Below are 22,957 nucleotides of genomic sequence, written 5' to 3' on the forward strand. Positions count from 1 at the left end.
TCTGACCACTGGCTCTGCTGGCCCTGGGCCCCTGCTCTTGTTTCTCGATGAACACTGGCTCTGTGTTGGCTTTAGCGACAGGTGCTGTGGCAGGGAACGTGTTTTTCCTGAAAGAGCACAGTCCGGTAGAGTCAAAGGGCCCATTGTGAGCTGCTGGTGGGGCCTGAGCTTTGCTCCGTAGCTGGAGCTGGAGCCAGCTTCATGCTGTGGAGAGGCCGCCTGGAGAGAAGCCCAGAGGACTCTGGGGTGTGGGGCAGGGGCAAGGGCACTTGGCTGCAGGTACGAGGGAGCAGACATTTCTGTGCCAGCTGCCATGCTAGGTGCTGGGCCGTGGAGATAAGTCTAACCTTGTCCTTGCCTTAGAGGAACTTGCAGTGTTTCGAGTGAGACTGACATGTAAGTAAACAGTGATGATGTGATACTTCAGGTGTTAGCATCAGGGAGTGTAAGAAGGCCGCTGGGAACACTGGGAAGGGAGTAAGACTGCTTGGGGGGCGATGTGGAAGCGGAGGCCTAAAGGGTACATAGCAGATCCTACCCACCTCTAGGCCTGGTCCTAGGCAAGTCACTTTTCTCATTCACAAACAATGATGGAGCGCCTGCTATGTTCCAGGCGCTGTTCTAGACGCTGTGAGTATAGGAGTGAACAAAGCAGTAAACAAAAAAGTGCCTGTTGCCCTGACTGGTGTGACTCAGTGGTTAGAGCATTGACCTGTGCACCAAAGGGTTTCTGGTTTGATTCCTGATCAAGGGCACATACCTGGGTTGCAGGTTCGATCCCCGGTCCTGGCTGGGGCACGTGCAGGAGGCAACCAATCGATGTGTCTCTCTCACATCAGTGTCTGTCTTTCTCTCTCTCTCTCCTCCCTCCCTTCCTCCCTTCTACTCCCTAAAAATCAATGGAAAAAATATCCTTGGGTGGGGATTAACAAAAAAAAGCATGTCATTCACAGAACTTGTATTCTATTGGGGTGACAACAAAAATTTTAAAACGAAGCACAATTTATAAAGTTTAGAAGGTAGTAAGTACTGATGGAGACAAATAAAGCAAGCAAAGGGGACAGGGATACCAGGGGGTAGGTAGTAGTTTTTCTTCTGCATGTATTTTATATAAGTATAAAATAAAACAATAAACTGTGATGTAGCAGAAATTTTATACATGAAATCATAAGACAATGCCTTCTCAAAATACAAGCTGTGGTTTGGAAATAACCAATCGTGGTGACCTATAAAAGAAGAAGCTTTTCCTTGACTGGTAAATGGTTGATAATGTCCCCAAATTGACTGTAGGTCTTTGTCTCTCCTTTCCCTCTCTTACACCCTTCTCCCCACTTGCTGCCAAGGACAAAGAGCCATCTGTGCTCATGCAAATGCTGAATGACCAGGAATGGAGGTAGGGAGGAGGGAAAATGAGGCTATGACTAGAGCCTGGTGAGAGGATGTAAAGTTGCTTATCTGCTGAAAAAGAAAGGGCGAGTCCCACTAAAAGGCTCCAGTAAAATATCTGGTTCTAGGTTGGAGCAGGGAGAATACCGGGTGAGCTGGGACATCTCCTGCTGGGGAGCAAGGGAGCACTCAAAGGTGAATGGGGTCATATCAAAGGACCCAGAAGCTGGTGTGAAAGGGCTCTCACTGGCACACCTGAGACAGTTGGAGCATCAAATGGAATAATCACCATAGTGGGTTATGACACATCGAGTAATAAAACCAGCCCTCATGAGTCTATAGTAATAATCAGACAAGGGCGAGGGTGAGGGCGAGGGCGAGGCCTCTTCCTTATAGAACATCAACTAATACATTTAGAAAACCTCTATTTTGTAACCCTTAGGTTGGGGCATCAATGGATGCAAAAATGAATTGATGAGTGATTATTGTGGAACCATATGTTCACATGGTCTCAAAGGAATACCTCACAGATTGCTTACTGACTTAAAGGTACAGTGGCACAGTCTGGCAGTTAATTCAACCAAGTGATCTAATTTAGCCACCAATAGTGGGAAGGCCTGATGTCGTGTGACTTCTAAGGTGATCTGAGTAAGAAGTGCACAGTGTTACCTACGTAATATTCATGCCAAATTTGTTTAACTGAATCTAGTAGTAAGGAAATAGAGAAAGCCAAAACCTGGGACTATCTGCAAAACTATTGGCCAGAACCTCATAATAAAGTCAGTGTTATTTAAAAAAAAAAAAAAATGAGAATCTGTTGGATAAAAGAGACTTAATGCCCTAGCTGGTTTGGCTCAGTGGTTAGAGCATCGGCCCTTGGACTGAAGGGTCCCAGATTTAATTCCGGCCAAGGGCACGTACCTTGGTTGCAGGCTTGATCCCCAGCCCCAGTAGGAGTGCTTGCAGGAGGCAACCAATTGATGTGTCTCTCTCACATTGATGTTTCTCTCTCTCTCTCCCTTCCACTCTCTCTGAAAAGCAATGGAAAAAAATATCCTTGGGTGAGAATTAAAAAAAAAAAGAGAGAGACTTGACATCAAATATAGTAGGTAAACCTTGATTAGATCCTGGATAAAAAAAATCTGTAAAAGATACGTTGGGATAATTGCACAATTCTGAATATAAACCATATATTAAATGTTATTGAATAAATATTACTTTTCTTACTTGTGATAATGGTACTTTGATTATATAGGTGAACTATTCTTTCTGCTTCCCTGTAGCTTTGAATATTCTCCAGAGAAAATGTTTGGTGTAAAAGCTTATAACCAAAAGAGAGCGGGAGCGGCCAAGCTTCAGCCACTGGGCCCTTGTTGGTGACCAGGATTGAGTGGGGCTCTGTGTTGCTGGAGTGTGTGTGTCCCCTTCTGCCTCACTGACTCCCTTCCTGTCTGTCCCTTTTAGAGCTGATAGATTTGTCAGAGAGCTGGGCCTGGGCTCTGGCCAGGGGCACATGGGCAGCTTAGCACACGGGGACTCAGAAGTAGCACTTTGTGAAGAAGAGGCCCAAGCTGGAGTGAATGACAGGACAGGGCCTCGGTGGCTGTCCCTGTATGCATGGTGGAGGAGGTGGGGGATTTGTTGTGTTGGAGTTGACCAGGGCTGTGAGCCTGGGGAGATGTTTGTGAAGGGCTCCCAGTGCCGACACTGGGACAGTGGGTGCTAGAAGCTCTGGAAGGCACATTACCACTAAAGAACTGAGCCTTCCCAAAGAAACAGGCACATGTGCCCTGTGTCAAGTGGGAGTTGGTAACCAAGCTGTATATAGATTTGCCTATTAGTCTTGAATAGTGCTTTTCAAACTTTTTAAAGCAATAGGGCCCTCTTTTTTTTTTCTTTTGATCAAAATGTTATCCAGAGCTCATAAATATAATTGAGGTAAAAGTGGTGATGGTGAAGGCCAGAGTCCTCCCAGTCTCCCTTGACCCTGCTCTCCAAGCCTCTCTTGCCTGAGAACTCCGGGAGCACAGGGCAGAAACCACAAGCGCAGATCATGTGCCGTGATGCTGCTGGCACTGGGTGGGCCAGGTGTGCAGCCGGCGTGCCTGTCTGTGATGCATCAGTGACTCACTGCAGAGGAACTGGGGTAGAGAGGAGGAGGGTGGAGCTGGCTGTTTCCCCAGGACTGAAGTCCTTGGGTGGTGGAAGCACTTGAAGGCACCTCTGGTGAATGTGAAGCTGTTCTGGGTGATTTCATCACTAGTCTTGGGTTCCTGGTCTTAAACACTGAGAGCCAGAGGCAGGCACCAGTGAGGAGGCCCTGGGGCTGCCGCCTCCTCTGATGTACCTTCAATGTGGTGGCCCCTCCCTGGGACATCATAGCCCACACAATTACAAGATGCCAGGAATTCTGGTGAGACAGCTTTGGTGGTTTTGGAGGGGGTTTGCTGTGTGCAAAGGCTGGGGACTGCAGCTGGCTGGGATGTGGAAGCAGGAAGATGTAAATGGCCCAAGTGGCTTCTGATGAAACGAAACTTCTTGGAGGATTTCCAGGCCCTGTTAGAACTGCAGCCGACTGAGGGCAGGGCTGGGCCTTCTTCTTTTCCACAGTTGTGGAAGATGCTTAGTGTACTTTGAGGTCCTGAGATGACATGGAGCAGCCGGCCACACAGAGATGCCACTGCCAGTTGGGCCATTCTGTCACTGTTCCCACATCACCGGAGAGAGGATTAAGGGTTACTCGCGGTGGATGGGGGTGGCACATGGTACACGTTGCCTAGCTTCATGGTGGTGTGTCTGGAGGCTTCTGGGGACGATCAGAACAGAGGCAGCGTCTTTTTCTGGAGTCGTGGGGCTATGGGGTGGATGTGGGAGGCTGTCTGCTCCTTTCCTTTCTCTTACAGACCATATCAACTGCCCTGAGGCTGTTTTCTCAGGCTTCACAGGAGCCCCCAAATCCTTCCTCTGCTCCTCAGTTTCTTCGTCTTTCAAGTAGAGACGATAATGTCTGGTTGCAAGAAGCAAACGAGCTACTGTAGGCAGAGGACCCACTTTGGTGTCTGGCCTGTGAACTTGATTACAGAGGTGTGACTGACTGAATGCCAAATTGCTTTCCTTCGATGCCCGACCCAGTGATTCTTGTTCTTTGCTTTCCTCCCTTGGGTCCTCCTGGAGTCAGTCCCCTTCCTGGAACTGCCTGTCCCGCATCTCCTCCCCCCTCTTGGGCTGTGCCTGCTGCACAGTCTTGATGTCATTCTGTCCCTTTCCATAAATCTGAGTGTCCCCCTGCCCATACCACCAGGCCTCACCTCCTCTGCACAACCTTCCCGCGGAGAACTTACATGACTCAGAGCCACCTTTGGGGAGCACGCCCTTCGCACCACCAGCTCTGCTCTCCTGAGCCCTGTGCTATGGGTGGCCACCCTGGCTCTCAGTGTTCTCAACATGGTGGCATTTTTATGTACAGAATACAGATATTTTATTGTGTTTTACCATTATTTTAGTATTAAAAATATAAAATCTGGATTTTGTATTTTTATTTGAAAAAATTTGTCCATAAAGTTCTGGGCTTCATTAAAACTCTGAATGGACCCTGTCAGAACAGGCAGCCCAGGGAGGGCATCTTCCATTCCCATCCTCTGGTTACCAGTGAGAATGGGTGTCCTGTCTTATGTTTGTTCATCATATGTATTTCCCACAGAGCCATTTGGGTCTCATCTGTTTCTAGTGGACTCTGCTGTAGTCATCTTGGAAATGGAGCAGAGACTTTAAGGGGAATACAAAGAGAATGTGTAGGAGTTCAAGGGGGAGAGAGGGGAGGGAATGGGGGAGGCAGGTGCCAGCACCCAAGTCCCTATCCTTCACTGAAGCCTCCCTTAGCCTCCACATCTCTCCCTGTATTTCCTCCAGAGTCAAACCCCTTCTCTCTTAGAGCCCGACCCTTCCTTCTCTAGGATAATTTAATTGTTCTAGAACTTTCTTCCCTAAACAACGTACCTGAGAGATTCAACTCTGGGCCTTGGCCCTCTCTCAGATAAAATTACAAATGAAGACAAAGGGTAGAAGAAAAAAATTAATGATATATCTTCTTTTAAATAAAATAACTATTTTGTTACAATAAAAAAAGTCCAAATATCAGTATTTTGATTTGTTTCCAGTGTGGCTCCCCTGGGTGGGTTGCAGGACTCAGAGCCTGCTGGCCAGTTCCTCTTGAATGACCACTCAGCACACCTGAAACCAGCTCAGTATTATCTCCTTTGTAATTTCCTGGTTGCTCTACCCTCACTGGACAGGTTCACTTATTACCTTCTAAACCCACGGCATCTACTTCCTCCTCAGAACCCTTGCTAAGGCCCTAGCCCAGGCCTGGAGTCTCTCTCTTCTCAGCTGTCTCTCAGTTTACCCACGCCTTCCCTGTCCCTTGGGCCTGCTTCCCAGAGACCTTCCCTGACTGCCTGTGCTTTGGTGACTATTTCTCCTGAACTGCAGGTGCCCAGGCTGCCCCTCTCACCTGGCATCTAGTCACCTGCTGCTAAGAACTCCCACATGTCGCATTACATATTCCTGCAAAATTTGTGTACAACATATACTTATGCATATCCACACACATATAGAAATGAGGTGGTGTCTTTGTTTCTTCCTAGAGCCTAGTACCTGCCTTGCACATAGTAGGTGCTTAATGCATGACTGTTGATTATGATGATTCGGTTTTGTATTAGTTTTCTAGGTTAGCTGCCATAACAAAGGATTACAGACTGAATGGCTTAAATAACAGATTTATTGGCTCAGTTTTGGGGCTGAAATTCTGGGATAAGGTGTCAGCAGGGCCGTGCTCTCTCTGAAAGCTCTAGGGAAGAATCCTTCCTTGCCGCTTCCAGCTGCTGGCGGCTTTTGGCAATCCCTGGCTTGTGGCAGCATTCCTCCAGTCTTCACATGGTGTTTTCCCTATGTGTATCTGTCTCTGTATCCAATTTTTCTCCTCTTTATAAGGACACCAATCATACTGGATTAGGGCCCACTCTAATGACCTCATTTTAACTTGTCCCTATCTCCAAATAAGGTCAAATTCTGAGGTACCAGGGATTAGGACACCAACACACCTTTATTTGTGGGACACAATTCAACCCATAGTAAGTTCTTTGTAGAATATAATCACCTTAAATTGTACTAACAATTCAGATGAATTAGCCATGGACTTTTATTTGTCTATTAAAAAATCAGTAATAATAAGGGGAGGAAATGTTGGTTATTTTGTAGGCATACATTTCATGTTCATAAATTGATAAATGTGGAATATAATCTTTATAAAATTGTTGAACATTAAAATTAATATTGGTAGTAGATAATTTTGAAATTAAACCTCTATCATTTTCAAAGAACTTCATGAATGTATGCATCCATATTTCTATCCAAATCTATTCGCAGTGTATTCTTAGGTAATCATACACTCACACATAGAGAAATAAGAGACCGACGCATCACCAGCTATTACAGATTCATTGTGTTGGATCTATGTCTCACCACATAGTTGAATTTTTGAGAATAGGATCTCAGCTTTGCTGATTTAGAGTCTATGTGATGGTGAAGCCTTTTGCAGTAGACAGAGTAGTTTGAAGCTGATGATATTTGCAGTAGCTATAACATCCCACCATCGTAGGTGTCCTTTAGTGACCTGTGTTTTTAAAGAATCTAGACCTTTGAGAACTCTGAGAGAGAGAGAGCAGATATGTGTATATGTATATATATGAAAAGTCAGGAATTTTCATAGCCCAGTAAAATGTTTAAAAGGAGGAAACCTTGCCCTTGGGTTTTATAGTCCCCTTTCCTTAAGAGCCCTGGATGAATAAGCCTGTGGAGTTCCTGTCTTGGCGTGACTGTTTATACAACATCCCGGGCTGTTGCCAGGTGAGGGAGTGTGCTGCCAGGATTCAGGTGGGGCTGGGGCTGCCCGGCTGAGAGCATGCAGGATCTACATGCGTCCCAGAGAGAGTGGCCCTGGGAGGACCGAGAGAGGCCTGGGTTCTAGTCCTGGCTCCCTCGCCAACTGAGGTAGTATCGGCCCATCAAGACCTCTCGAAGGGCCCCAGTTTCCTCTTCTAGCAACAGGAAGCATTTGCCTAGAGCCACCATGCTCCCCAGCCTCTTCAGCTGTGGAACTCTTTATTCAAGTGAATATCTGGGAAAGTGCCACCAATAAAAGTGAAAGTGCAGTGGCTGTGGCTTCCATAGGTCAGGGCTGGGTGAGCTGCCCCAGCAGTGCCCCCCCCCCCCCAACTTTATCAGATGCTGAGCAGGGGCAGGTTACAACTCCCCTGGACTCTTCAGCTCTTTTCCATTTTTCTAACCCGAGACTCGGTGATTCTCTCCCCGGGAAGAGGAACCAAGGCAGGTTAAGAGGTGAGTAAATTTGATCACTGTGATGGGAACAGCAAAAAGACCCAAGAAGAGAGAGGTGGACAGACAGACAGAAGCATCCAGACAGATATGTCGGAACCCAGATCCTCAGAAATGTAAAGACACCACCACTAATAATAGAATCTGTCAGCATCTACTCTCTGCCCAGCAGCAGACTAGGTGTTTTATGTATTCCTTGGAATGACCTTCTGAAATTGGTGGTATTATCCTCATTTTACCACCTGAAACTCAGGGAAATAAGTAACTTGTACAGGGCCACACAGCTAGCACATAGTGAGTTTGCAGTTCCAACTAGCCTCAGTGACACAGCCATGTTGCCATGGGAACGCCAACTTGCATACTTTCTCCTATCAGGAAAAGTCTGGTTAGGATATTTAATCAATCAGTCAAGGTTACCTAAGGTGTCTACTGTACCACCGGGTTCCAGAAAAGAAGTTCCTGACTCCCCCCCCTCCCCCTTTTTCTTCTCTTTTTCCCGGGGGTTGTTAGGCCTGAGCACCTATTGTCTGCTCAGAGCTATAAAGTGATATCTTTAAGAAGTTACCTCCTATCAGGATACTGTCATTAGAACTAAACTCTCTTTGGGATTTCTGCGTGGCTGGTTTTTCTTTTTCTTCTCATATGTAAGCATTCAAAATTATTGTGTGGTTTTTTTCCCCCACGTATGATTTTATTTAGGAAGGGCTCTCTATTCAGCCTGTGAGATAGTAAAAAATATCTTAATAAGCCAAAGGTTTCCATTTCTCTGAGGATCCTGGGCTGCCCATCCCTCCCTATTTCTCTGATAGACTGTGGCTCAGCTGTCTTGTTCATTTTTGTCACAAGAAGCAAAACAATGTCAAATGTAAGTAATGACCAGGGGCCAGTAATTTGCTGAGATGGACACACAAGTCAGACAGGTCAGGACACATTCCTGAAAGTGACTGAAGGATGGATAGTATGCCCAGTGGCTCAGCACTCAGTTATCTCTGGGTCAGCTGCTGCCCTCTGGCTGGAAAATGAGGTCCAAAGCAAGACGCTTTGGAAATAGCTCAGCTTCTAGTTTGCAAGTCCTTCAGTTCATGTTGTGGCCTATCTTTGTTGTACTGGCAGCCTGGAGGAATGACCAGCTGCCTGTCTTGGCCCCTGGGGCTGTAGGCCGGCTGTGGCAGTGTATCACCGTCAGTTTGGATTTATGTTAAACTGTGTTTCTGCATTCCCCCCAAACCCTTCTTGTCCCAGCGACTTTCTTCCCTTTGCACAGATCAGTGTCCAGGATGACCAAACACTTCAAATATTCTGGCATAGACTTGATTTTAAATATTCTGCTGTCTTCCTTCATTCAAAATATATTTATTAAGCATCTATTTATGCTGAGTATCGGGGACAGCAGATACTGTCTCTGCCTTGATAGAGCTTATCTCATTGTAAGGTCACATGCTTTGATTTAGGGTTTGGAAAATATGGTCACCCATCACTGGCCTCACTAAAGCCCTTATAAGGAGGAATTTAGGCTGAGTTACTTTTCTGTGGTTTCTCCTTCTTTCTAAGGTACTGGGAAAACAGCCATATCATGAGCCTGTAAGTAAATTTAAAGCTATGAGTACATCCCAGGGAACTGTCTCTATTTTACTGATTATGCCTGTTGTTAATTCTGCTGCATTTCACGTAGGGATTCTGGGATGGCCTTTCTATTGGTGGTTCCCTTTTCCCTTTTGGCAATAACTTTCTTTTCATTCCATGCATTTATTAGGGTTTTTGTTTTCAAGGAGATTTTGCCTAGTATTGTTTTATGCCCTGGAGGCTGTTAGTGGGCCTAGTGTACATTTTTTTAAAAATTAATTTTTAATACTAAGCAGCATTATAAAAAAGTTTTTAAAAAGTTAATTATGGAGAATTTCAAACATAAACAATAAGAGACTAAAGTGTGTAATGAGTCATTGACCCTTCACCCAGCCCTAGCAACCCTCGGCCAGTTGTCAGTCCTGTTCTGTCTACATCCTATCTACTTCCTCCACCCTGTACCCAGATGTCATAAATATTTATTTAAGTGCATTTGTCTGAGAGATAAAGACTATCTCCTAATATAATCACAATGCTATTATCATGCCTAAAAAGTTAATATTTATCTTATAGGGAGATATTTTAAATGATATAAATGGAGGAATATTTAGCCACAAACATAGGGCCAAAAGTTACTCTTTTCATTCTTTGCTATGTTCTCCAGTTTTTGACCAAAAGCATACTGACATTTGGTAAAAATGAGAGCACTCTCGGCTCCTTTGTAGCTTTACTGGATATCAAATTTATGATTAGGGTAAAACCATCAGCTCCCTGTTCCTCCATCTAAGAGGAAGCAAGGATGTTTCTTTCAGCTGGACCCTGTATACACATATTCTGGGTAATTCCCCAGAACCTCTCCCAACTTTCAAAGCTCCCTATTCATTCAGCAAATATTTATTGAGAAACTCATTGGGTGTCTATCACTGTTAGATGTCAAGGATTATGGTAGAAAAGAAGACAAACAGGGCCTTAGACTTCTTGGAGCTTCCAGTTGATAGGGGAGCAGGCGTTACATACATAACAATACTAGTAGTCACTTCATTATGGTTGTGGTGAATGTCCTGGAGACCCAAGCAGGCTGAAGGGCCAGTGAAGATGTCCTTGAGGGAGGGACTTTCAGGGAACTGCTGACAGAGCAAATGTTCTATGTAAATGCCCTGAGGCGAAAAGGAAGGTGGCTGATAAAGGAGCAGAAAGGAGACAGTGAGGCAGGAATGGGGCAGAGGCTGAGGGGGAGATAGATCATAGGAGGCTGGAGGAACCTCCCCATCCTGGGCCTGCCTCTTCCCAATGGTCCAGGACCCTGAGGTCTGGGCTGCCACATGGAGATGTGAGTTCCAGTTGCTCTCCTGACTCTAGACTATTTTGAAGGCATTCTAGTCAAACAAGGAGCTTACATTTGGCAAGACATGGACAGGCACTTGCATGCTGCCTCCTTGGAAGAACTAATATTTACACAGTAGAGTTATTGTGAGGATTTAAAAATATGTATAATAAAATGGCTAGACAACAAATATTTCTCCCCTTCTCTTTCTTCATAAATATCCCTTCTCCCTTTCCCTGTCACAGCCCTGCAGCTCCTCACGCTGCCTCAGGAACCCTCTCCTTGTGGAGTGGCCTGTGCGGGTGGCCCTGCACCTGAGCAGGGTCCTGGGCTGGGTCCTTCCCCGTGGGTCTTTCATTTATACCCTGATTTTGGAATAATTTTTCAAGTATTTGAAAATTGAAATAAAAATTATTAATTCAAAAATAATGCCTTTTTGGCCCCCCAAGTCAAAGAATATAAAGGAATATCAAGGAAAAATGAAATCCAGTTTTACTGAGGAAACTGGCATTAAAGGTTTGGATTCCATTTTTCTAGATGTCTTATACACACAAACACACATTTTTAAGACAAAAAAATAGGAATATGAAAATTGCTATTTTTTACTTAACGGATCTTCGATATCTTTCCATGTATGTAACTTGTAGATCCATGACCTCTAGGGTAGTGTTTCACGACCCTATTGTCCTTGGCCTGGCTTGTGTGCTTCTCCATGGTGGTGGCCCTCTTCTCCCCTCCTGGGCAGGGAGGCAGAGTCCTCTGTATGCGGCCACCTGAGCCGTTTCCTGGAGGCCAATCCACCTGTGAAGCCTGTGCTTTGCTGAAATGTATTTCACCAAAGCCTTATGTCATCAGCTTGTTTTGCAGGAACTGGGTGGAGCCCGTGGCTGAAAGAGCATGCTTATGTTTCCTGGTACAGGGGGAGTTTCATCAGCGTGTTTCCTCTTCCTAATTACATGCCTAGTAAAGCAGGGATTATCTAATCCCAGCTTGTCACCTCAACTTGATGGACAATTTCAAGAGTTCCATCAGTGCCTGTGAGACAAGTGTGAGACTCAAGTGGAAGCATTTTCCAGAATCAAATGTAGAGTGTCACAGTTCCTCATATCCCACCTCTCCCCAAATATGTACACAAGGGTGGGAAGCGGTGAATGTTTTGTTTTCTTACTTAAAAAAAAAAAAAGTATCTTTATTGATTTCAGAGAGAGGAAGGGAGAGGGAGAGAGAGTTGAAACATCAATGATGAGAGAGTCATTGATCGGCTGCCTCCTGCACTCCCCCCACTGGGGATCCAGCCTGTAACCTGGGCATGTGCCCTGACCGGGAATTGAACCGTGATCTCTTGGATCCTAGGTTGATGCTCAACTGCTGAGCCATGCCCTGCAGGGCTATTTTCTTTTTAAAAAAGCTCGCATTGTAAACAAACGATATGAAAGGGTATAAAGAAAAAAATTGACAGCTCTCCTGAACTCTAGCACCCCTGTACCACCCTGCTGTCCTCTCCTTTGAGGTCATCACTGTTAATAATTTATCACGTATCTTTCTAGACTTATTTTGTTTTGTTTTGTTTTGTTAATCCTCACCTGAGGATATTTTTTTCCATTGCTTTTATTTTTAGAGAGAGTGAAAGGATGAGAGAGGGAGGTACAGAGAGAGAGAGAAAGAGGGAGAAACATCAACGTAAGAGAGACACATCAATTGGTTGCCTCCTGCACATGCCCAGGCCAGGGCTGGGGATCAAACCTGCAACCTAGATATGTGCCCTTGACCGGGAACTGAACCCACAACCCTTTGGTGGTGCATGGGCTGATGCTCTAACCACTGAACCGCACCGGCCAGGGCTCTAGACTTTTTTAAACTTTGAATTGAATGGGATCATAAAGTATTCATTATTCTTCCACAAATGAATGATTTTAAAATGCAAATTACAGTATTGTTTGCAAAAATATTTTGCAAGTGCATGGGAAGTACTTATGCAAAGGTGATCTAAAGATGAGTGGGAAAGCAGCATGGCCGTTGTGGATGGAATTCAGGCTTTTGCACTGTGATTGTGGAAGTACCAAGGTCAGCCCCAGGGAAAACGGGCTCAGCCAGTTTGTCTATGAAGACTGAGTCCCTGGTCCTGTTTTTTTTCTTGCCCCTTCCTTTCGATGTCGTGGAGGCCCCTACTCTGTCCCCCTATGTGCAACAAAGCCTGCCCTTGGGGAGGTGTACTTAGTGCAGACAGATTTGGGCCTAAATCTAGATGTGTGACTGTTAGCAAGTTACTTCTCTCTGAACTCTAGCTTTCCCAGCTATAAAGTAGAGAGGAAAATCACTATGTCTGAGAGTAGCTGTGAGGATTAAATGTGCCAAGGAACATTTCTAGCTTAAAGTGTGGGCTCAACAAGTTCTACTTTCTTTTTCTCCTACTTCTTGAGCCTTCATTCTAGGAAGGTGTGTCAGGCCTTGGACATGTTACCTCTTCCCAGGGGTATTTGCATTACAAAAACTGATCAAAGCTTTAACTGAAGAAATTAAGGAGTAGGAAGATTCTTTTGCAGTGGTCACACCTCTCTGCCTGGCTTTTCAGAAATATCTCATGAATGATAACAACAGGTTGTGTACTCACCCCATGTCCTTTTCTCTGAGCTGGTCCTAGGGTCGGTCCTAACCTCAGAGGACAATTTGGCTGCCAGATAGTGACCAACATTTCCCCCCGAGTATGTCAATCGCATGCATTTCGGGCCACATATTTAGTGAGGAGGTTGAAGGCACACAGAGGAACTGGTTTGAGGGGAAAGACAGCATCACCAGGAATGTCAGAGTTCAGGCACTTGCTCTTGTTATTGGAGACAGCACAAGCCTATCTTGCCCTTTTGTGAGAATTAGAAAAAGTTGCCCCCTCTGGGAAGATGGGGCCCTGCAGATGCACTTCTAAGGGGGTGGACAGGGCCCTGGTGGAAATTAGAGAAATATACTCTTCCTCCAGGGTAAAGGCAGGCTCTGCCCATGGCTGGTGCAACTGAGCGAGCAGAGACTGGGTTTCTGCTGGCCTCCCTGCCTGCGGCCAGGCACCCCAGTGCTGGGCACAACCTGCATAACCATATACAGTGGGCCTGTTATTACAGTTGTTTTCACACGGCCTAAAGAGTCACTATTCCTTTTTTCTTACCTTCTTCCAGCATCTCGACCCAAGCAATGGGGAGCCAACCAGGAAACTTCCTCAGGGTGTCGTCTATGGCGTGGTGCGAAGATCGGATCAAAATCAGCAGAAAGAAATGGTGGTGTATGGGTGGTCCACCAATCAGCTAAAAGAAGAGATGAACTACATCAAGGATGTGAGTCATTTAAGGGCTTTTTGTTTCTGGTTTATACTCTTTCTGTAGCATGTAAGGGGGTGGAGTTGGAAGCATCGATGTGAATGTAACAAGGCATTTTGGAAGAATTTTTAGCATTATCATTTTGGATGGAAATGTTTCTATATATCTTTATGGTCTTGTTCAGAGTACAGATGTAATTCTGCAGTGAGGTGCAGACTGAGCTTCTGGGTGTTACTAAGTAGGACTACTCAGGACACCAGTGGCTTTCTTCTTTTGTGTATGGTATTGCAGCTCTTTAGTGGTTTTGCTTACTATATTGGACACTCTTAATACGTGAGTTTGGACAACTGTATAAATTTGGCTGCTTTTGGAAGCAGATAACAGAAAAGCAACTCAGACAGGAAATTTGTCTCATGTGGGGATTAGTCTAGAAGTAGGTGGGTGCCAGGCTCCACATGTCCAGGCTCCAGTATATTTCTTTGAGTTTCCCTTGGTTCTTTCCTCCTTCAGCCTCAGGCTCATAGTATTGTCTGAAAATGTGACAGTGTCTGGAGGAAGAAAAGGAGCCACTCATCTCTGGCCACTTTGAAAAGGCCCTCCTTTAGGCTTCTCTTATGTCTCATTGGCCAAGACTGGGTCACATGCCCATTCCCAAATCCATCACTGGTGAGGGGAATGGAATGACTGGCTGGTTCAGACCAGTCGGTTGATGTGAAACATATGCTGAGAAGTCAACCACAATAGACATTGTTAAACCCAGACCAATCAATGCCATTTCTTTGTATTTAATATTACATTTTTGATTTGTTTAAATCATGTGGGGTGTTTTTGAGATAATTTGGAAAATACAAAAATGTAATAATAAGAAAAAATCACCCATAGTTCCACCATTCAACCAGAGTGGTTGTTAGCATTTGGGAGCACTTCCTTCTAAATTTTTTATATCTATCCATCTCTATCTATCTGTTTGTCTGTCTATCTATCTATCTATCTATCTATCTATCTATCTATCTATCTCTATCATCTATCTATCATCATCTATCATGTATCTCCATTCCTTTTTGGTTCTTTTGGTCTCTCTAGATTGACCAATGCCTCTGTTTACCAAGCCAGAGCGATTACATAGAGAGAAAAGGAGCTGCTGTGACATTGATGGTCCCCCAACCCTGACCTGTGGACTAGAGGTGCTCGTGAGCAGCAGGGCATTGTGGCACCATGGAGTACACCATGGGCCTTGGTTCAAGGCCCAGCTCTCTGTCTGGCCCAGCCAAACTTTTGCCCTCTCTAGGCGTTAGTTTTCTCATGCATAGGTCATTGGGCTGGGAAGGGACCCCAAAAGTCAAAACCTCCATCTCTGTGTACCCCATTTTATTTGGTGGGTTTGTGGATAAAACACGAAGTCATTTTGTCAGCTTTTGTGTGGGGTTTTTAAAAGGACATCTCTTACTGAATATCAAAAATAAGTGTTTTAGTTACCTTCTTGAATGTGTCTTGAAAGTTTTGAATACTTGTATAATTATAAGGAATAAAATACCTTGTTTTGATTAAAAATAATAATAATAAATGCTTAACAGAGAAAATCCAAAAAAGCTACATACATACACACATGCACAGAACATGTGTGACAACCACCAGCCTCAAATCCCCAGTCATCCAAGTCCCTAAACATAATTTTTAACTTTTAGAGTATCTCATTCTTATTTTTCCTGAATAGGAGCAGCTTGGACATTTCTAGTCTGTATTTTTCTCATGGAAATACTTAGTCCTTCATTTAAACGCCCCAGATAACATGGCACTGCTTCCGCGGTAAACCTTCTCAGCAGAGTGGAGAGTTGCAAATCGATCAAGACAAAGACAGCAGGTTGAGGCTGGCTGTGGATCAAGATGATGTGAGCCCAGCTCACAGGGGGGCTCTGATCGGAGCTGCCAACCTCCACTGTGCTCTGCCACTTAAAACTAGTTTCTAGGTCCCCCTTTTATAGCTGGCATCAAATCCTTTCCTGGCCTGCTCATTCCTCAGTGTGTTTATGCGATTGTTTGTTCTGTCTCATTGTGAGTGATTCTGGTCCTGCTGGCTTCTTGAGTATTTGCCACCCAGCTAAACATCTCGTCCACTCCCCACTGGTGAGCAGCATGAAGCCAACTTGGAGCCACCGATGGAAGACATTCTTCCTGCCTACAGTGAAAAGTAGTGATTTTAGCTCCGTTTTCCCAATATGTTTGTAGTTAATGGCAGGAACGTAGACTATTATTATTTTTTATTCAATTACAGTTTACATTCAATATAATTCTGTATTAGTTTCAGATGTACAGCAAAGTGGTTAAAAAATCATGTACTTTACAGTGTGGTGCCCCTGCTGCTTCAAGGACCCACCTGGCCCCATACATAGTTGTCATGATCTTATTGACTGTATTTCCTATGCTGTGATCTCCATCTCTGTGGCTCTTCTGTAACTACCAATTTATACTGCCTGATCCCTTCATCTTTTTCACCCAGACCCCAAACCTCTCCCCTCTGACAATTGTCAGTCTGTTCTCTGCATCTGAATCTGTTTCTATTTTGTTGAAAGTATATTATTATTAGAATTTGGGGAAGGCTTCACATCTTAACTGCCTTCCCCCCCAATTTCCACCAATATCCAGTCACCCCTAATAAATATATAGTCTTAATTTTAAAATGTGCTACTTCTGCAAATGCAACTTCAAGATTAAGTCCCCCCATGCTGTCCCCTACATGCCTGTGGTCGTTTTAACCAAACTGTTTCCTTCAAGCCCTTCCTGTGGGAGAAGTTCCAGAGACTCCCTGTTCTCTCTGCAGATCCCTGAGCTCTTTGTCCATCCTAGGGACACCAGAAGGAGGGAGGAGACAGGGACTGCTTATAAGATTTTTTTGTTTTTATTTTAAAAAATATTTAAGGCCCCACTACTCCTCTGGAAGTGCTGCTACAGAGAATCTTGAATAGCGTTTTTGTGAACAGGTGTTTGGAGATTACCTTGCCTGATGCCATATTTGGTGCCTCGTGTATTACTGGTGATTGAGGAACTGGCTTCCAAATCTACGGGCTCTCCAGGGCTCATCCTTCCCTGCATTACATTCCAGACATTTAATTGCTCTTTGGCAGTCAGAGCAGAGATAAGGAAAATTAGAGGTTGCTTTTGCTTGTTGGTCCTCTTATCCATGTGTTTGCAGTCAAATTTTAAAATTTGTCTACTTGTAAAAAATGTGTGATAAGAAAAGGGGCAAACTTTGCCTGAATTGTGGTTTGAAGGTGATGGGTGAATTTTAACAAAGCATTTTTCTCTTCAGTTTATTATTTGGATAATTAATATTCATTAGTAATTACAATTATATAGAATCATAATATGTTTATTATTAATAATAATATATTTCCCTTGGTTTCTAACTAGATATCAGGAGTGACCTTATTCTTTAATTTCCCAAACTGTCCTGTTCTTAAGATTTTTTTGGGTGGGGAGCCCTGTTCTTGTTAGGGTTTCTTAAAAGATTTGGAAATCTCGCATGAAAATGTTATTGCCTGCTCTCTAACCAGCATCTTTGTGGGCTTCAGGTGAGAGCCACCTTGGAAAAAGTACGGAAGCGAATGTACGGAGACTATGATGAAATGAGACAGAAGATTTGGCAGATCACCCAGGAGCTGTCCGTAAGTCAATGTCTCGGTGACATGGAAATAGGGAGGGGTGATAGAGCTTAGAACTCCCTCTTGGGGGCTAGTAGTGGAGATATTTGAGTTTACGATGTTCTTTATGAATGGAATCATATTTTAAATGAACTGGGAAGTTTATTGCAGGATAAAGTTTATTATTTAAAGGATTTTTTTCATAGTAAGAATACTCTTTCTTATATCAAAGCATTCCCTCCAAAGTCAGGAACAAGACAAGGAAGCCAGCTGTCACCATATTAGTTATCATTGTGTCTGAGGTGCTGGCCAATGGAACTAAACAAGAGAAATAAATTTAGAGGTATGAAAGCTGGATAGGTAGATATAAAACTATCACTATTTATAAACTATATGATAGTAAACCCAGAAATCCCAAGTGACCCAATGAAAAAAAGGACTGAAAACAATAAAATAATTCTGTAAAGTAGCAGGGTAAAAAATTAATAGATACAAACAAAGAGGTTTCAATGTATAAAAACCAACATGTTCTAAGAAATGACAGCAACAACAACAAACTACCAAATATCTAGGAGTAAACTGTAACAAATGTAATATAACCCCAAAGTACCAACAGATTTTTATTTTATGTTGTTTTTCTACAACTGGACTAGGCGATTTCAGGGAATACAGAAAATAAATATGAAGAGTTGGGGAAATTCTGGGGGAAAAATACCAATGAGGGAGACTAGCCCTATTAATATTAGAAGAAACTGAAAAAGCCTCAGAGATTAAAACAGTATAGTACTGGCATATAAATAAATAGACATCAGTGAAAAAACCCAGAGATGTACCTCAGTGTGTGACAGGTGTAGCATCTCATATAAAAGGAGGGAAACGGACCAGCCAGTGTGTGCTGTGTCACAACTTCTATGCTGTTGGGACAGAATTATATGTGAATAAATTCCAGGGACATTATATCTCTATAACAGAATACATAGTTGTAAAAAAAGAATCAGAGTGATTAAGTTCTTCAAAAGGAGATATGGAAAGATTGTAAAGATTAGAGAGTAGATGATGAAAAAAGAAAACACAAGAAAATATAATGTGCCACCGCTTATATGAAACAGAAGGGGAAAATAGGTGTATCTATATTGTTTTGTGTGTGCACAAAAAGTTGCTAAAAGGATAATGAAGAGAATAATTAACAGTGATTCTTAATTGAGGGGCCAAGTGGGGAAGGCGGTAGCCGAGCGGATGGGACAGGGAGATTTATTTTAGTGTGTATACCTTTTATACTTTTTAAATGTTTGAACTATGCGACTGTATTACCTACTCAAAAATTTAAGAAAAGACAACCTTCCTCTGACTTAACCAAGCTAATGCTTGTAAAAAAAAAACACACACAAAAAAACTTGGGATTAATAATCTTGAAGAAAAAAGCCCATGTATCTATGTCATACTCTCCTAAGAGTTAATCATTGCAGGACAGTTACAACAGCCACACATTAGAGTTCACTTTACGGCTTGGCTGTGAGATTATCTGCTGAAGTAAAGCCTACTGCCTTGATTATAGGGCTAGGGGTTTATAAACATATCCACCCAGCCCATTCTCCCTGGCGTGTACGAAGTGATGTGTGAAATTCTCGCCTACTTATGGAAATTCACTCTGCTATCCAGTGACAGACACTAACAACTTTAATTAATGTCAGAGGACTGGATTTGCAACATATGCATAAACAAGTCTTGCACGCCCTTGTTTTCTCATGCTCAAATTGTCACAGGAGCTTCCTCTCTGTGCCTACAGCCCCCCCTCCTCCAGGGTATACCACACACCGCAGCCAGACTGATTGCTAAATGACTGCAATGCTCGCATGCCCCTGAACAAGAACATGCCACCTGCTCGGGGCCTGGCCTGCTGCCTCAGCTCTCAGTCCCGTCCCCCGGTGCACCCCCTTCAGCGCTGTGTCCGGCTGCTTTCCTTGGCTCTCACAGGGGTCTACCCTTGAGCCGTCCCGGAACCCTTCCCCTGGCTCTGCTGCCTCCCTGCCTCTCTATCTATAGCCAGCCCTCCTTCAAGGTCTAGCTCAAGACAGGCCTCTGATGAACTCTCTCAAATGTGCCAAACACACACACCCACCAAAGACAACACAGCAGCAGCAGCAGCCATAAAACAATTCTCGAGAATGGGGTGAGCCCAAAGTATATGCCTTCTGGTGGGTAGAAAGAACGAAAGGGCACGGGCGGGCATTCCAGCTGGGCTCGAGTCCCCGGTGTGCCATTTCTTAGCTCTTTGGGTGCAAATCCTGTACCTTCTCTGATTCTGTCTCCTCCCCATAAGGGGCGATGTCTGGCTGCCGCATAGTGTTGTGAGGACTCAGCCCAACAGATGAATGTGTAAAAACATCCAAAGGAAATGGAGTCTTGCCTTTCTGATCTCTGGGCCGCGCAGATGTTGACTTTTTCATTTAAAGCTGTCCGTGAAATATCGAGGTGGATGTGGCTACTCTCAGGAGACAGTTCCAGCCTACACAGATGTTATCGGGGAGGTGTATGGATTGATTTTGTGTAACTGTCTTTTCTATCTGTCCAGGTTTCACAGGCTCAGAAGGACTATCTGGAGAACCACATCCAAGCGCAGTCGTCAGCCCTGGACAGCTTCAACGCCGTGAACTCGGCCTTGGCGTCGGACTCCATTGACCTGCAGGTACGCTCTCGCTGTTCGTGGGGTGCCATCTGCTGTGGTGGAGACAGGCCTAACCAAGGGTGGCCTGTGCCTTAGAAACAAACATGAGTCACAGGGAGTCCTCACGTCACTACTCAGAACCCGTTAAGCGTGGCTGCAGCAAAGTCCACGCCAGGGAAGACAATGAAGGAAGCGCTTCCACGCCGAGGCGCTAAGCCTTTGTGTTGCAGTTGTTATGCCCTTGTTAAAGTGGGGGTTCAGATCCTCAGTTTCATGCTGGAGATGTCACTTGCTCCCCCAGATCCCCAAGTGGTCTTAAGTGCCAGTGTCTAAAACAGTGTGTCAGCCCCCAGCCCCGCAGCCCTGGGTTATAGGAGGTTCCACCCAATCACGGGACAGAGGCAACCTGTGTTTATTCGTGGCAGGGGACCCCCAAAGGCCGATAAGCACTTTTTCTTAATTTAGAAATTACTTCGCATGAAAAGAAATCATGTGCATTTTAAAGAATCTCTTTTAGTACTAGACAATGAAGCAGAAAGCTGCCTCAGGATCTTACATTTGTGCAAATGTGTGTTGCCCGCCCCCTGCAAGGGGCTTGCTCTCTTAATTAATTTGTTTTTGCTGGGGGTTTACCCCTCAGATGCCGCCCATTGCTCTTCTTCCAACGGAGCTCCCTCATCGAGTATGCAAATTAACTTGAAAATGACCAAAAGGAAGCATACAGCCACCTGAAACAATGTCCCTGTCCCTTGGCTTTCGTTTCCAAATATGCAAACAGTAGTTTCTGCCCCACCTCCAACTTTATTTGGCTCTTATCTCTTTACCTTCCTCAGGCTATTCCATATCCTCTCTGGTTCTATATAAATAATTTATCAGATAAGCAAACAAATGTTTACGTTAAGGTTATCCACTTCCCCTAGAGCCTGGTATTCTCTAATAACAACCACCGGGGCAGCAGTGCCACAGACCAAGCCGGGCCACTGTCCCGCAGCGCAGCGGGCCTGGGTGGGCCCCTTGTTTGGATTCGTCTGGGGGCCCATTTCTGGTGAAGCCTCTGTGTCCCACCCTTTTCCTGGCTCTCCACAGAGCATGCCCTTGCCCCTGGCCGCGGGCCAAGCACCACTTTATTCCGCAGGCTTTGTTTCCCCCGACTCCTGCCATCAGGCAGGCTCGCCAAGGCCTCCTTTCCTTCCCTCTCGGAGATCTCACTCCTGGCCAGCTAGGAGGTGGTGTGCCCTGTACTTCACCTGAGTTTACGCCTGATTGGCATCTGTGCTAAATTTCTGGGTTTTCTTTCCCATGATACTTCTGATTTGCTGTCATGCTGACGCTCCAGCTGACACTCCTACTTCAGAGGTCCGCTGTTAAGACAGGGTCAGCCATGACCCAGGTACCCGGACCGATTCCTAGTTATGGTCCAGACTCTCAGTCCTGGGCAGACAGAGGAACCTAATAAGGAAAAGAGTAAAAACCATTGTTAAAAAGGCGGAGGAGAAGAACGGGAGGGAGGGGAGGAAGAGGAAGGAAAAGAAGGAGGGGAAAAAGGCAATAAAGAAAGACCATCTCACTGCCAGGAAACTCAGCTGAGCCTGAAGATAGTTGGCTTATTTCTGCACGGCCCCGACCTCCATTGTCTGTTCTGCCCCACTTTCTTTATTATGTACAGCGAGACCAGACCCTTGGTTTGATTTCATAGAACATCAGAGCTGGAAAGAACTGTTGAGATGATCTCCAACCCCCTTGTTTTATGGATGAACAGATTGAAGCCAACAGAGGGGAAATGACTTTATCAGGGTGTCTAGCTAGTGGCAGAGCCAGGACGAGAATCCTGGTCTCTTGGTCCAGAGGTAGGTTTCTGAGCACAGAGTAGTATCTGTAGAGCCAGTGGGGCATGGAGAGGGGTGGCTGGGCCACGTGGTTTCTGTAGCCTCCGTGATTCCATGCTTCCAATGGCTGCCCTATTTATTACCATTGAAAATTCTCTGGTTCAAGTATGTTTAAGAATGAGGCTTTTTATTTAAAGTGGAGGCTAAGGATTTGGGGGAGCTTCAGAGACTGATCATCTACGTGGAAGACATAGGCATGAGAAAGTGTGTCCAACACCGGAGTTCCCAAATCTCCTGATTTACAATTGTGGATGACTGGGGGAGGTGGTGGAAGGTGCCCAGACCCAGTGTCCAGTGGTAGGAATTCTAGGTTCTATAAGTAGCAACACTATTCATTTAAACATTCTTGCCCCAGTGGGTGGCCTGGAGCAATAATCAACAAGCGTTTGACACTTGTCAGGCGCTTGTCTGAGTCACTGAACTCTGTTCCCTCCTTCACCACCCTCCTCTGCCCAAGGGAGGAAGGTGAAGCCATGCAGGCATTCCAGCAGCCTCAGCCATGCTCCACTGTCTGTCCCGGCAAGCAGTCTAGGGGTACAGAGTGAGGGCTCCTGTACGAAAAAATAGGAAAACACCTCTACCCTACCAAACACATGTTTTGTTTTCTGATTTCATTGTGGGAATTTGGAAAGTAAAGAAATCACAAAGAGGAAAATAAACATCATCCATAATCCTATCGCACAGGGAAAACTATTATTTGGATTTGGGTGAATTTCTTCCTAGTCTTTTAAAAATTTCTCTGTATAAACACATTCGAACAAATGCTTATACATCTTTTTCAAAATGCGATTGTTCTATAC

General features: G+C 44.7%; 1 protein-coding gene across 2 annotated transcripts in view; it reads left to right on the forward strand.

Moving 5' to 3' along the window:
• Window positions 1-22,957, forward strand: part of MYZAP (myocardial zonula adherens protein) — an 83,801-nt gene that overhangs the window by 12,049 nt on the left and 48,795 nt on the right. For both annotated transcript variants that reach the window (XM_081139564.1, XM_081139565.1), the window contains exons 3-5: window positions 13,831-13,986; window positions 17,538-17,630; window positions 20,179-20,292. In XM_081139564.1, coding sequence (XP_080995690.1) covers window positions 13,831-13,986; window positions 17,538-17,630; window positions 20,179-20,292 — 363 coding nt within the window. The remainder of the gene's footprint in view (window positions 1-13,830; window positions 13,987-17,537; window positions 17,631-20,178; window positions 20,293-22,957) is intronic.

Source organism: Miniopterus schreibersii (assembly GCF_964146895.1).
Source record: "Miniopterus schreibersii genome assembly, chromosome: 1".
Taxonomy (NCBI): domain Eukaryota; kingdom Metazoa; phylum Chordata; class Mammalia; order Chiroptera; family Miniopteridae; genus Miniopterus; species Miniopterus schreibersii.